At 44.0% G+C, this 15,630-nt stretch overlaps 1 protein-coding gene across 4 annotated transcripts in view; it reads right to left on the bottom strand.

Annotated features, from left to right (window-relative positions):
* GSK3B (glycogen synthase kinase 3 beta) overlaps positions 1-15,630 on the bottom strand; it is a 269,374-nt gene that overhangs the window by 101,049 nt on the left and 152,695 nt on the right. For all 4 annotated transcript variants that reach the window (XM_077822845.1, XM_077822851.1, XM_077822830.1 and 1 more), the window contains exons 5-6: positions 12,574-12,704; positions 7,583-7,689 (exon numbers count right to left, since the gene is read on the bottom strand). In XM_077822845.1, the coding sequence (XP_077678971.1) occupies positions 7,583-7,689; positions 12,574-12,704 (238 nt within the window). The remainder of the gene's footprint in view (positions 1-7,582; positions 7,690-12,573; positions 12,705-15,630) is intronic.

Here is a 15,630-nt window from a genome sequence, read left to right on the forward strand (position 1 = left end):
GTCACTGAATAAATGTAATGTCCGTGTAGGTGTTAAAATAGACACTTCTTTCTTCACGCAGGTGCCCAGCGCTGCTAGAAGTTGAAGCAAGAACAGAGTCATCAACCTGACCTACCTATGAGCCAATCGTCAAGACCTGGGAAAACTGGGTAACTCTGAAGTCTCATTTGGGCTTCCTCCTCAGAGAAGACCTTTGTGAATACTCTGGGTGCTATTGCTAGAACAAAGGGAAGGACAGTGAGCTGTAAATGTTGCTGAACCACTAGAAACCAAAGGAACTCTCTGTGGGACAAATTAATATCTACATATCCTTCATCGAAAGCAGTGAACTACGAATTTCAACTTTTGAATACAGCTGGTTCAGTTGCAGAAGGCTTAGAGTGGGTCTCCACCCTCTGACTTTTGTTGGGACTAAGAAATAAAGGGAATAAACCCTCTCCCTCAACACTGAGGTGACACTTGCTCTATTGCTCCTCACTGGAGGAGGGCGTCTGCTTCCAGTTAAGAATCACCTCACGAGAATGGTCCCTGAAGGGGGGCTGGGAAAGGAAGGAAGGAAGGAAAGAAACTCTATGGCGTATCCTTTATGCTTGTGATTAGCTACCTCTACCACCACGGTCCCAGGGTGGGGGTGGGTAAAGAGGTGTTCGTATCCCTTAGATGGTGCAAAGTATTTATGCTCCACCCCCTTGGCGGGATAGAGGTGGGTGTGCGCCACCAAGTTCAGGTTCTAGGCAGCCCTCCTGAGTAGGTCCTGATGGGCCCTGGTGTCTACAGCAGGCAATGTGGCACAGATCCCTGCCACCGCCTCATCCGCAGAGGAAGAGGACAATGCCCTTGGTGGCACTGGGTCTTCCTGACCCCCTGGCTCATGAGAATCCACCTGCGTAGTGGCCCCTTGAGCGGTACAGGCGGTGGCAGCAGTGTCTGGTGCCGTGGTCGCTACGGTGCTGGTGCCCGTGTCGGGCACATATCCTTGAGTGTTGTCGGTCTGGGCTTCTGCATCCTGACCACAGGGAGGTTCCGGGGTGACAGAGGAAGCCGATGGAGGCATCCGAGCCTCTGACACCACCGACAGGGACCTGGAACCAGGCCCCCGGGCTTGGTGGTAGGCCCACGGTGTCCAAAAGGGCCACTGAGGAGGCCAGGAGATTACAGGCACCAGCTGCCCTTCGTCCTGCCTTGGGCGGTGCCAGGAGTGGTATCAGCTCCGCCAGGATATGTAGGAGTCCATCTCTGAGTCCGAGTGTAACCAGGGCAGTGCAGACCTAGACGGTGCCAGGGCGAAGGCAAGCAGTGCTGCATCATAATAGGCTTGCCCCCATGACGGGCGAGCACCAGTGCACTGTCAGCGCCGTCGTCGGAGGCAGGGCCTGGGCCGGCGGGACAGGCGACTGTGCTGTCACGGTGATTAGGTCCCTTGCCACCTCCAACATGTCCAGTGTAGAGGGAAGATCCAGATCCTCCTCCACTCCCCCTGCACTGGGGAGTCCACCAGAACCAGACTCAACGGACCTCCCGGAGAGGCTGGACTTGACAGTCCTGGCATAGGCGGGCCCAAAGTTGGGCGTCCCGACACGGGATGTCCCTCGCTGGTGCCCAGATTCTCCGTTGCCTTAGTAGGAGAGCACTCCCCACCCACCCTCTTCTTTTCGTGCGGCACCAAAGACTGTGAGCAGTGCCTCACACAGGAATTGGTTCTCAGTGCCAGAGAACCGCGGTGCCAGGTCTCCTTAGATGAGTCCTTTCTCGGCACTATGGCCTCCCACACCGAAGTGCCCAGTGCCAGGTTCGACGCCGCCTGGGGGCAAAGGGCTGACTCCATTAGAAGGAGTTTCAGCTGAAGGCCTGCTCCTTTTTTATTCTGGACTTAAAGCCCCTGCAAATGTTACACCAGTCGGGACTGGTGGCCTTCTCCAAGGCACCTGAGACAGGAGTCGTGTGGGTCTCCCTTGGGCATGGGTTTGAGGCAGGACCCGCACAGCTTGAAGCCCTGAGACTGAGGCATGGGATGCGGGGTGGGGGGAAGAGGAAACCACCAATGTAAACTTAAATAACTATACTACTAACTAACTACAACTATACAAACTATTTACAGATAGAGAAGAAAAGAGTCCACTAGGGAATCACTAGCAAACGCAAAGAGGAGCATCTCCAACAACCATCACTGGCGGTAAGAAGGAGCTGAAGAGGTGGTGGGTCAGCAGGGAAATACATACACCACCATGAAGGCACCATTCCAGGGGGGGCCACAGCCAACCCGACAGGTAGTGCTAGGGAAAAACCTTCCGACGATTGTGCACACAGTGCGCACACACCTACTTGGAATGGACATGAGCAATCACTAGAGGAAGAACACAAAGAACTATTGCGCACATGTGGGCCAACGGACACTGTTTCCAGACAGGCACATGGCACACATGCCCACTCACGTGTGGACTATACCTGGGGACCAGCACTTGAAGAATCTGAAGGGTCTGAGAAGTCATCAGAACCACAACAGCTCTGTTTATACTCATCTGTAACAGTATCCCTGTCCTCTTCAATTAACAAATAGATTAATCTAACATTACAAGTCATTTCAATTGTAACAGGTTAGCACATACTTATTTTCAGCACTGAAAATTATTGCTTGATGAGGTGTGGAAGGAAACCTTATCTCATTAGTGTGGCAGCTGGAGCTAAATGCTTTACCTTGAAAGTGACTGCTCACAAAAGTCTCATTGCCATCCCTCTGCTCTAGCACCCCTATAGGAGATATTTTTCAGAGTCTTTCTTTAAAGAGTCTATCACTCTCCCTCACAACCTTATTGCTCTCTAGGAAAAAGACAACTACTCTCAATGACCCCTTGGTTTTGGATAGCCACCACAGAAGTCTGTGATATGACCACACAGATCAATCTTCCCCTGCCAGTGGCTGTAAATGTTCACTCTGGAATGCTCCCAATCCCCTGCTAGCTCAGTGAGTGAGGAACTGCACTAGAGACTCAAAGGGTCTGGCTACACTACATGTACAACTGTGTTTTTGTAACCAATACATGACAAATTCATCTGACCTGGTTACAAATACACAAAGCTGTGCTCACACAGCAGCTCTTTTCACAACAACAATCATGTGTTTGTGCCTTCACCCCACCAGACTTCCTGACTCTATCAGTACGTTCTGGGAATATCTGGGAAGCTCTCCCATAGTACATAGGGTGCAATTCACACTGGGTTGCCCTATGACACAGAGAACTGTAAGGAAGGTGCAGCCACGAAAGGGCACACACAGTTAAGGGATAGCGTATACACCGCAAAAGGGGGGAGGTGGGGGGGAGAACCTCTTGCCAAATGGTTACAAGACGACAACCACCTGCCAGCTAAACTACTTGTCAGGGCAAAATCCTGTTAGTTGCCATGGTTACTAAGTACTGGCCATGTGCCTGTAGTAATAAGCCAGGTTTACAGCTCACTCAGCTGCTATACCGTTAAAATGTCTGTTAAAAGTTGTAGTGTAGACACACTTATTCACATAACACACGGCTTCATTACTAACCTGTTCCTTATCTACCTTTGTCCATGCTGACAACAATTATTACTTTAAAGACTAGAATAAGTAACTGTCTAATTCTTTACTTAAATAATATAATCAGGTCTGTTGGATGATCTACTGAGGCATCTACCTGTAATAAGAATCAGCACCAAAACAGTAATTATGTATACATAAGGCTATATTTTAGTCATGGGTATTTTTAGTAGAAGTCATGGGCAGTAAACAAAAATTCAGGGCCCATGACCTGTCCATGACTTGTACTATATAACCCTAATTAAAACTTGGGTTGGGGGTGCTCTGCAGGGCTGGCGTCGGGTGTGTCGCGGGTGCTGCAGGGGAGGGGCAGCGGCCCGGGACCACCACTGGTGCTGCGGGGGTTGGGGCGGGGCTGGCAGGCTCCCTACCCAGCTCTGCGTGGCTCCCCGGAAGCGGCTAGCATGGCCCTGCAGCTCCTAGGGGGAAGGAAGGCCGGGGGGCTCCACGCACTGCCGCCATCATGAGCACTGGCTCCACAGCTCCCATTGGCTGGGAACCGCAGCCAATGGGAGCTGCGGGGGCGGTGCCTGCAGGCAGGGGCAGCACGCAGAGGCCCCTGGCCCCTCCGCCTAGGAGCTCCAGAGACATGCTGGCCGCTTCAGGGGAGTGCCCAGAGGTAAGCGCCGCCCCCTTCCACACCCAAACTACTTCTGCTGCGGGGGCTGGGGGGGGGAGGTAGAGGAGAGCGCGGTGGCCAGAGACTGCCCCGGCAGCAGCTGCCCGAGCAACCCTGGAGCCAGCCACACCATCCGCTGCAGAAGTCACGGAGGTCACAGAACGTCATGAAATCCATGACCTCCGTGATAGACACGCAGCCTTATTTATACAATATCATAAATTTGCACTGTGCTTTACAAAACTGAAATGGAGTGTCAGTGCAGAGGAACTTACAACATAAGATAAGGACGAGAGGTGACAAACACAGAGATTGAGGGACACAGTGATGATGAAGGTGATAACAATATCATGTGGTCATTTATAGGATTCATGCATCTGTAGGGCTTTTTAAAAACATGTCATTTTTAGATTGTAGTCCATAAACTTCCTTGAAGTCATGCACTTTGAGGATATTTTTTTCTTTTTAAAGAGGCTGTTTATATTTGTTTCTGATCTGCATTTAGCAATTCATTTAGCAAAAAAGACCTATTTTGTACCAAAACTTAGATTCTCATATGTCCAGGTCAGTCATGATGACAATAAATAGCTGACAGGTAGACTACAACCTAGATACTGAAAACAGGCAGACTAGAACACGTTAGTTACAATGAAGAACATCATAACCAACTGCTGACATGGGTGTGATGCACTGAGACTGCACTGTTGCTCTTGTGCCACCATTGTGTCATTGTACATTTATGTCTGTTCTTTATGCACAGATTCACATGCAGAGCTACAGAAGGGGTTTGAGAAGCACATCTGGAACAGGGGCAGTTCCAATGGTTGCTGCATTATATCCTGTTACTATAGCTGCACTCAGAAGTACCACTATCGTTCAAGAGTAGCTGATGCCTCATGGATAACCTTGAAAAAAACATTCTACCCCTGAAACATACTTCTGGTTATATATTATTAAATGCAATAAAATAAGTTAATATAACTTTAAGCAGGACCAGTTAAAAGTCAGAAAGTGTAAAAATTAAGATTCTGATAGCAGTATTTACTTGGTTTTGTTGCCCAGATTGTATGTTTACAGGATCCATTCTATCCTACCAAAAGAACAGGGTTATGCTACACATTCAATTAGAAAAACAGGAAAAGAAAACATATGTATATGTTCAATGTGGCCAAGTTAATACTGTTTTTGGAAGTGCTGGACCATTTCCTGACTTTTCTGTTATTTAAACTGTGCAATATTAATGACACATTAATGACTCTTTTGAAAGATTTAATTTTTTTCTCTTCCCTTTAACAAAAACGATCTGTGTTTTTATGCTGGTATGTAAATAGTTTCAGTTTGGCTTTGAAGTTCACGCCTCTCTGAAGCCAATGAAGGAAGAGAGGGTGAGTTCCCACTTTTGCTGCTGCTGTTTTGCCTGTCAAGAGTTTTTGAGCTGGGCAGCTGTATATCTGTTTACTTTGTGAAGACTCTTTGCACTGGGTTAAAAAAATGCAAGCCCCAAATGTGTAGTATTTTGCAAAATGCAGCCAAACTCAAGAGACTAAATTTTCAGGATATGCCTATAATTTTAAACTTTTTCCTCTCCATGAAGGTAAGGATTCTTTTGGTAGGGGGGGCTTGAGATGGAGGGAAGCAAGAATTTGCTGTGTATTATTTTTCAAGTTAAATGCTAACAGTCAATTTCATGCAGATTGTTTTCATATTTATCAATCTCTACAACAGCACTTACAAACGAATATTTTTACAGTGTTTAACGTGCCCAGAACTCCAAAAATTTTGCACAGATTTGGTTCAAACTTTCAAACAAAAATTCACCTCCAAAGAAAAATCAAGCATGGAAAACATTACCAGGAAAGGCTTCAGAAAAGGTGAGAGTTCTGAAAAGCACTCTCACGTAGAAAGACTTTAAATGAGAAGTGTTTTTCAACTTTATAACCGTCTCTGTTAGTGGCGCCTACAATATTTGTTTCATTACAACAGAACATTTGCCTGAAAACAGAGTAATAGTTTCCGCAGAGTACTTCTACACGTAATGCTTGTTCATGAATCCTCTGTGGTATCATGTATGGTTGTGTCACATACAGGTGGATCACTTCATTTGGGAGAAAAGTAGCAAGGATATGTGCAGTCTTTAGAAACTAAGTGCTTGTATTTCCACTGGATTCATCATAGGTCTAAGCAAAAGCCAAGGGGTGCTGCTTGTGGCTGTCTAGATTAGGAAAAAAGATGTTTTTTAAAATTATATCAGCTAACCTGTTTTAATTAGTTTTTAAACACCACTAAGCACTTGGTGTATGACAGGGCTTAACACCCTTAAAATATGCTAACTGGTTACGGTCAATTCTAGACTCTTCCCATGCTTGACCATGACTTCCTAACATTTTTGAAGGTTTTACATCTTGCCTACAGTAGGTACCAAGGAATATTTTAAAACGTGATCACTAGTATGTTTTTAAAAGCACCTCCTTCTCCTAGTGCAGACAAGGCCCATATGAAATGCAAAACACTCATAACCACTTGGAATAGACATAGTAAGTCCTCAGATCAGGAAGCTTGAGATCTGAATTATGATCCCTTTAATGCCAGTCCACAGACAGGGTCCTTATGTATTCTGTGATTTAAAAACCAAAACTACCAACATTGTTAGCGATTTCACTGCTGTTCATTTTTAGTAGAAATCTCCTGCCTCCTATGCCTCCACAGGTACCAGAAGCCCCAAGTCTTCACTCTCTGGCTAATGAAAGTGCCAGCTTTCTTGACAGCTTCTATGATGCAGTTATTAGTTATCTAAACAAAAAAAATAATCCTTGACATTTTGAAAACTTGAGGTGTGGGGGACAGCATAAAATAAGTTGAATATCAAAACAAACAAATGGGGTTATTACACGGATTATATTATTCATTATCATATTTGATTTAAATTGTTGAGACTTTTTAATGTCCTATAAAGTACACAGATCCTTGCCCAGAGTTTTTCCAAGAGACTGTAAAGCCAACACCCAACTCCATTTTCATTCTTATTAAAAATACTTAATAAAATTCAACCAAACACTTGAGCAAGAAAACTGCTCCACTGAAATTGTTTGGACAGCTGGAAAAAAAAAAAAACTGTTTGAAGTTTGACTTTTAGCCAAACACGAATAACCTCCCAACACACACGGAAGTCTAGAAGCTAGAAAATCATGTAGTGATAACTTCAGAAAGATGAATGGACATGCATTTATTTTAAGAACCATCTTTGACCACCTATAACCAGGTCCTCCCTTCAAGGGTTACACTTGAGCACTTTGGGACAGTTATAAACTTATTTATAAATCTATTTTGTCCACAATAAAAGCAATCAAAAACAGTGCAGTCAGTACAGAGTACAATACACAAAAAGATATACATACCTATACTGGAGGTATAATCGGTGGCTCCAAAGATCAACTCTGGTGCCCTGTAGTACCGAGAGCAGATGTATGAGACATTAGGTTCTCCGCGAACCAGCTGCTTTGCACTAGATAGAAGCAAAACAGAGATCTTCAGTGACAGAAGATTTTACCACACTTCAGCATAGGCAAACTTAGTTTTATTTCTCTCTCCCCCCACCCCCATTTCCAAACTACTTCTGTATTGATGCTGTGACATTACATCCCATATTCTTCATAGAAATATTGTTATGGTATGAATATGGCATAACTAAGATGTTTTATGCAAGATGGCTCACGTAAGGTATCATTGGAGAATGCGATTATCCAATTTATATGCTTGTGTCATTTCTGTACCTAAAGTTAGGAATATGGACCACGTAACAATTACAACCGGGTGTGTATTGGGAAGACACCCACCAGATAACAGGCCACCAGATTTGATGGGCCATTAGGAAGAAACAACAAAACACTAATCTCTCTCCTTCCTGGGAGGCGCCCTGGGACACAGCTGTGACCCTACTAGGTCAGGTAGTCTTGTCACCGGATACTAAACATTATCTTGGACTTCTTGTAACTTTCCACTAAAAGGAGAGGGGGGGTCAAGTATGGGAAACAAAAGATCCCGCCTTATGTAAATCTTATTTAAGGGTGGGGAGGAAGGCAAATGGGACTCTCCTCCGTTGCCTACCCAAGAAGAAGGACTGCTGAAGAAACTGAAGGGACAAAGAAACTAACCTGAAGGGAAAGGCAGGGGTCAAGTCTGTAAGAAGAAATAACTGGAACTCTAAGCTACAGAAACTCTGCACCCTAATTCAACATTTAGGGTGAGCAATTACATTTTGTAACCTGTTTCTTTAGTGAATCAAGCTTACTTTGCATGTTTTGTTTTATTTTCTTAGTAATCTGCTTTGTTCTGTTTGCTATCCCTTAATCACTTATAATCTGCCTTTTATAGTTAATAAAATTTGTTTTGTTTATTATTAAACACAGTTTATGTAATTTCTAACCGGGGGGACAAGAAGTAGTGCATATCTCTCTTTACACTGACGAAGAGGGTGAAATTTTATGAGCTTGCGCTATGCAGATTTTTCTATACAGTGCAAGACAGTATTATTTTGGGTTTATCTCCCAAAATGGGTGTGCATGTGAGTGCTGGGTGAGTCCTCTCACACAGAGCTGACTTCAGTCTGTGTCTGCAGTGGGGTATTGCCCTACCTGTGTGCATGTGTTGCAAGAGGCCGGAGAGCCAAATTCAGCAAAGCAGGGAGAGGGAACCCAGGCTGGTCGAGCAGGAGAGGCTCAGTGAAACCCCAGTACATCAGGTGGCATCCCGGAAGGAGGGGACTAACCCGTCATAGATGCATGTGACAAAGTCTCTTTTTTTTTTTTTTTTTTTAACTGTCAAATCAATTCAACGCAACAGCCAGTTACCTTATGATAACACATTGGCCATGCCAAAGGACATCCTGAGCACAATCGAGTGGACAAATAGGTTCATATTCCTGGATAACACTCTACTACTTTGCTGGGTGCAAAGATTTATTTACAGAGGATAAAGGCTGGACAGAGTACAGTTCAGTCAAATTTAGTCAGCTGTTGAGGTTCAAAACCCCCTACCACTCACTCAGTCAAACCTAAATATCACCTTTCTTTATGACCACATCAGCACTCCTTTGGTTCTATACTGCTTAGGAAGGCATGGTAGGTTATTTTTATTTTTTGTACTGGGACGAATAGGAGAAAGAGCAGGCTGCAGGCACCTGAAAGTGGGCTCTGCCCTAACTTAACATTAAGGCTTTGTCTGCATTGCACAATGCCCGCCTGGGCCCTAAACTACCGTAGAATTGCCTCTGCCAAAGCAGCAGTCACCTCAGGTAATATCCCCCCACCGAAGAAAATGAAGGAACTCAAGAAGTTTAATTTGCAACATCAGGCAATGAACGTATCTATTCTATTGTCTACTGTACTCCCACAGCTTTAGCTGCTATAGATGGAAAACATTATATGGGGTGGGCAGTAGAAGTAAAGTGTGAACCACAGTAGCTTTTAGAAGATATAAGAACGGCCATACTGGGTCAGACCAAAGGTCCATCTAGTCCAGTATCCTGTTTTCCGACAGTGGCCAATGCCAGGTACTTCAGAGGGAATGAACAGAACAGGTAATCATCAAGTAATCTATCCCCTGTTGCCCATTCCCAGCTTCTGGCAAACAGAGGCTAGTGCTATCTACACTTCAGTATAATCATGGTTTTGTAACCAGTTTGTACCACACAGCTGAAATGATTACAACACACACAGCTGCGCTATGTCCACAGCATCTTTTTGTACAACACAACCATATATAAAATCAAGGGACAATAGGAGAAGCTCAGATCCAAATGAAGATTCCCGCACATGGCAGGGCACTAAGTTACTACTATGGCTGCTCCAGTTGCTCTAAAGGCACATCAATGTAATTCATACTAACCATTTAGATTCTAAATAAAAGGGTTTTGCAAAATTAAATAAGTAGAAATGTAAACTTCCAAAGCCATGTTTTCAACATATACTGAAACACTGTACATTTTGTGTTTCACTGGATATTTGACCACTCTCGTCCTAGATGCAAATCTAGGGATTTATCTTCTCCCTTCCCAACTCATCCCCTAGTTTTCTCTATCTTTAATTCTCCTTCTGCAGTCTTCTGGACAGTATGAAACCCCAATGTACATTCTTGAGAGAAGATTCACTCCAGGTTTCAGAAATTAGCCCAATCTAACAAAGAGCTTCTATTGAATGTTCCTGATTACTTTGCTTTTAAATGATAGCAATATGGGTTAATTGGTGTGGGGCTTTTTATGGAGGGGGGCAGACAAGACATTTAGTATCTGTCAAAATCTAAAAGTAGCATTCTCCCTGTTTTGCCTTCAGGTCATTGATTCCTTCTCCTTTGGTGTTAGCGTCACGTATTGTAATCTTTTGAAAAGATTTTTGTGTCTCAAACATGTGAGTTAGACTTGAACATGCACTTTGAGTTGGATCATCATCATTCAAAAAAGCAATGCAGCTTAAAGAGTTGGTAATCTGATGCTGTCCATATGCTGTGGAAGCAATTCAAATCAAAAGCTCAGTTTCACTGAAAACCCCCCAAAAAATCCCAGAATATTTAGTCTCTCTCATTTAACCTGATCGGAAACTCCCATTTTTAACATGGAGCATCCTATGTAGCTAAATAGTGGTTTTTTACAGGCAAAATTAAAGTAAGTTTTGCCGTCTATCATTCTTATTTTACCAATCTCCTGTTACAATCTCAGGGAGAAGATTCCTGAAGGAACCACCGGACATGAATCTATAGCACTTCAAACAAACGAAGTTCCAATTTACAGTGGCCAAGCTCGTTTAGCAACAACTGCTCTGGTGACATCTCTTACACACACACTCCCAGTTAACTTCAGTCTACTACAGCTAAAGGGCATTTTGGGGAAGGGACTCACAGAGAAAGGAAGTGGATTCCTGACTTCTACCAGTGATCTTGCCCATATAAAGAGATTTACAGCTTTAAGCATTTAGTGACAATTCTGCTCTATGGATACCAGAAAAAGAATGTGACTTTAGATCAGTGGTTCTCAAACTTTTAACAGCCCGCGAACCCCTTTCGCTAAATTGTGAAATTTCGTGAACCCCCTCCTAAAAATGAATATTTCCAGGGATTTAAGTTTAAAATTTCCTCCGCACTCCATGGGGCTCCTGCTGCTGGACCCCCGTCAACTGAGCTCGGGCTGCAGGTCCCACTGACCGCCGGGGCTGCTAGCCCCAACTGCCCGGCCCCACTCTCCCTGTGGCTCGGGCTGCCAGCCCCACACAGAGCGCTGGGGTTCGGGCAGCCGACTCCCACGCTGACGGGGGCAGGGCTCGGGCTGCCAGCCCAAACTGCCCAGACCTGCTCCCCCTGGGCTCGGGCTGCCAGCCCCACGCAGAGCATTGGGGTTTGTGCTGCCAGCTCCCCCACTTGGGCTGCCAGCCCCAACTGCCCAGCCCCGCTCTCCCTGGGGCTCGGGCTGTCTGCCCTGCAACCAGGTCCCACCTGCTTCCTCCAATGCCCAGGGTCCTCTGGCCGCCATTAGTGAAATTTTTCTGGTGAACCCCCAGTAACGTTCTGCGAACCCCCAGGGGTTCGCAAACCCCAGTTTGGGAACCACTGCTTTAGACAAAAGCCTTGTAAATCCCAGTATCTAAGACCCTTCATTAAAAGTCTATTATCTCTGGCTGACTAAGTCCTTTGGTATTTGAAACACTATACTAATTGGTATAAACAAACATACATATTCAAGAAGTACTGGATTAGCATTATATTTTTCTATTGAGGTTATTGTATCACACCCATCACTCAATAGCTAAACTCGGATAGCTGTTCTTTCTTAGCCACTATATTTTCTCTACACATCTGTATACTATTTTCTTAAAACATACCTATACAATTTCTTATTTTGATTTTTTAATTCCCCTTCTTCTGAATCCTCTTGCATTCACGCAATCCCTTTCTCTCTCTGAGTTAATTATATATACACACACACACGCGCGAAGAAAGCCTCTGTGCTCACCCTTTCCCAGCTAGAAGGGAACCCTATCTAGATTCTGTCTTACGTAATATAAAAAGTCTCTGTGACGAATTAAGTCATGGTTCTCTTCAGATAAATTAGTTTTAACCAGGCTTTGGAATACAAAGAGCTTGTCTGCACTAGAAAAACACTGCTGGCATAGCTACACTGGCAAGCCCTTCTAGTGTAGAGACAGTTTATACTAGCATAAAAGTGGTTCTGTAGAACCCAAAGAGACATACGGTATACTGGCACCTTTATACAGACATAAGTGTGTCTACATCAGGGCTTATACTGGCATAATTATAACAAAAAATCACATCCCTAAGTAATTTAGCTATGCCAGTATAAGTGTTACGTGTACTGTAGACCAGGCCAAAGAGACAGACTTACCTTCCAAAGTCACAGAGTTTTAGGACAGCTGTATCAGGGTCCAGCAAGAGGTTCTGTGGTTTTATATCCCGATGGCAGATTCCAAAGGAATGGATATAGGCTAAACTCCGGAACAGCTGATACATGTACAACTGGAACACAAACAGACAATATATAATGTACGATTTCCCAATGACAAAGTGTGTGGTGGTGGTGGGGGGACAGGGAGGCGGGGAGGGGGAAAGGAAAGTGGGAGAGAGATTAGCATGCTAAAAACCCTACATAGTAAACAAGAGTGAATTCTACAGCTCACCAATGGAAAAAAAAAAACATCTAGATAAAATTTAAAGCAATGTTGGCAAGACGGTTAAGGCCTAAAAGTTGGACTTCACTTTTCTTCCCTTCTACACAACCTCAGCACTTTTGTTCAAGTCAGTGTAATTTGTTATGGAAGTATTCCTTGACCTTTCAAAAACAAAAGGTTTTATTCGTAAAGAATATTCAATGACAGCAGTCCAGCATTCACAAGCTGGACTTGTGACAAGGAATGATGGCTGACAGAGAGCAAAAAAACACACAGCAAATAAAAGTACTTCCATGTCAGATTTCTCAAGTCCTATCTATATTAGGTGAAGAGCCATTGGGACACATTCTTGAATGGAACCCTTCAGCTTGCTACACTGGTACAACTTCGTGCATCCACACACAACACCCACACCAAGCAACGTTCTAGTGTTGGTTGTCCTAGCAGTCTGCATTGCCTAGGATGGTCTTTAGATCAAATCTAGAGGAACGAGTAAAATCTAGATATTTTGAAACTGTCCCAAAGTCCTTGCTCCCAGCAATGGCACCAAGCACTATGAAAATGAACGTTGGTTACTTGTAAATGACGTTCTTCAAGACACATGCTACATATTCATGAGATGCACTAGCCACGTACAGCTCAGATGGTGGAACCTAGCTAGAAATGCCTTCTGGAGTGTGGAGACTTTTGGAGCTCTGGCCACCTCAGTTCCTTCCCACCACCTCCTCTGGTCCAGGTTATAATTAAGACTCCCAAGGAAGAGGGGAAGGTGAGTTGGGGGTGTGAATATGCAGAGACCCACTTCAAAGAATTTTGGTTACAAGTAACTTTCATTTTTCCTGTGAGTGGCCTCTACATACTCCTTTATAAAAAGAAAAGGAGTACTTGTGGCACCTTAGAGACTAACCAATTTATTTGAGCATGAGCTTTCAGGAGGAGAGTGAGTTTGTGTGTGGGGGGGTGGAGGGTGAGAAAACCTGGATTTGTGCTGGAAATGGCCCAACTTGATGATCACTTTAGACAAGCTACTACCAGCAGGACAGTGGGGTGGGAGGAGGTATTGTTTCATGATTTCTGTGTGTATATAATGTCTGCTGCAGTTTCCACGGTATGCATCCAATGAAGTGAGCTGTAGCTCACGAAAGCTCATGCTCAAATAAATTGGTTAGTCTCTAAGGTGCCACAAGTACTCCTTTTCTTTTTGCGAATACAGACTAACACGGCTGTTACTCTGATACTCCTTTATGAAAGGGATTCTCTGAGACGGCTGTAACAGTGGGGTTTTTTCTGGTGTATCCTGAAATAGACTTCTGAAGAGAGTACACATGCAAAGGATGGCAATGACTCGATGATCATTTGATGGGCCTTATTAACCAATCATCGAGATACAGGAATACAAATTCCTCTTTTGTTAAGTGAGCTGCCACTGCCAATAGACGTTTAATAAATGCCATGAGACAGGAGAAAGTTCAAATGGAAGGCCCTTGTACTGAAAATAGTCCTCTCTCCACTGTGAATCAAAAGTACTTCTGATATACATGACTTCCAGCAATGTGAAAGTAGGCATCTTTCAAATCAATGGCTGAAAACCAATCTTTTGGAGAAAGGGAGGGTATGACAGAACTAGAGTTAACATATGGAAATGGAACTTCTTGAGAGATGTACTGAGTTTCCTAAGGTCTAGAATCAGTCAAAGGCCTCCATCTTTCTTGGGGATTATGAAATACCTTGCATAAAATCCTGTGCACCTTGAATCTCCCTGGTACCTCTTCTACAGCTCCCATTTTGAGCAGAGCCAGAACCTCGTTTTTTAACAGGTTTTTGTGAGAGAGGCTCCTTAACAGAAACAGGGAGGGTGAGTTGGAAGAGGTGAGGTATTCAAATAGAACTGAATACCCAGTGCGGATGAGTTCTAAAATCCACCTGTCCATAGTTATAGAAGTCCAACAGTAGAAATATTGATAAAGTAGCTCACTGAAGAGGGAAAAGTAAGCAGTTGGTCAAGATTTGATGGCAGTCCTTATGAAATGCCTCAAACTTCTGGGCTAAGGTTCAACACTATAGCTGCCAAAGATGTTTGCTTACCTTTTGCCCTTGTTTTGAAGTTTCTTCTCCTCTGCTGGAAAGACTGTTGAGGAAGGTATTGCTGTTGCTAATAATATCTCCTCTGTACTGGAAAAAAAGGGAAGATGGCCATGAAGGAAGCTATCTTTGGTACCTAAATATGGTAGTCCTGGTCTTCTCTGGGCTTGCTAATCAACATCCAAAGGTCTTGCTGCATAATTTGTTTTCTTCATCTTCTTCAGAAAGTCATTAGTCTTGGTCCTGAATAGGCCTTCTCTTTCAAAGGGAAAATCTTCTATATCAGCTTTAGTTTCTCAGGGTAGTCTAGAAAATTTGAGCGAGACATATCATCCAAGAGGAATTGCAGATACTACAGTTTTAGCTGTCTAATCTGAAGAATCAAAAGATGCTTGCAATGCATGCTTTACTACTACTTGCTGGTTCTCTGTAACAAAAGCATTAGCAAGTTTCTTTTGTTCATCTGGCATAGACTTTTAGTAAAGGCTGACATTTTCTTCCAAAGACAGTATTGGTAATGTGCCATAAAAACTTGGTAGTTCACAACTCTTATGCTCTACACGGAAGAGAAAACTGTTCTTCCCAGTTCATTCATCATCATTTTGTGTTTATCCAAGCGAGTAAAGTAAACTGAACCACTCTTAGATCTTTAAACAGCTGCTTCCACTACTAAGGAATCTGGCACCAGGAGA

Source organism: Eretmochelys imbricata, chromosome 1, assembly GCF_965152235.1.
Source record: "Eretmochelys imbricata isolate rEreImb1 chromosome 1, rEreImb1.hap1, whole genome shotgun sequence".
Lineage (NCBI taxonomy): Eukaryota > Metazoa > Chordata > Testudines > Cheloniidae > Eretmochelys > Eretmochelys imbricata.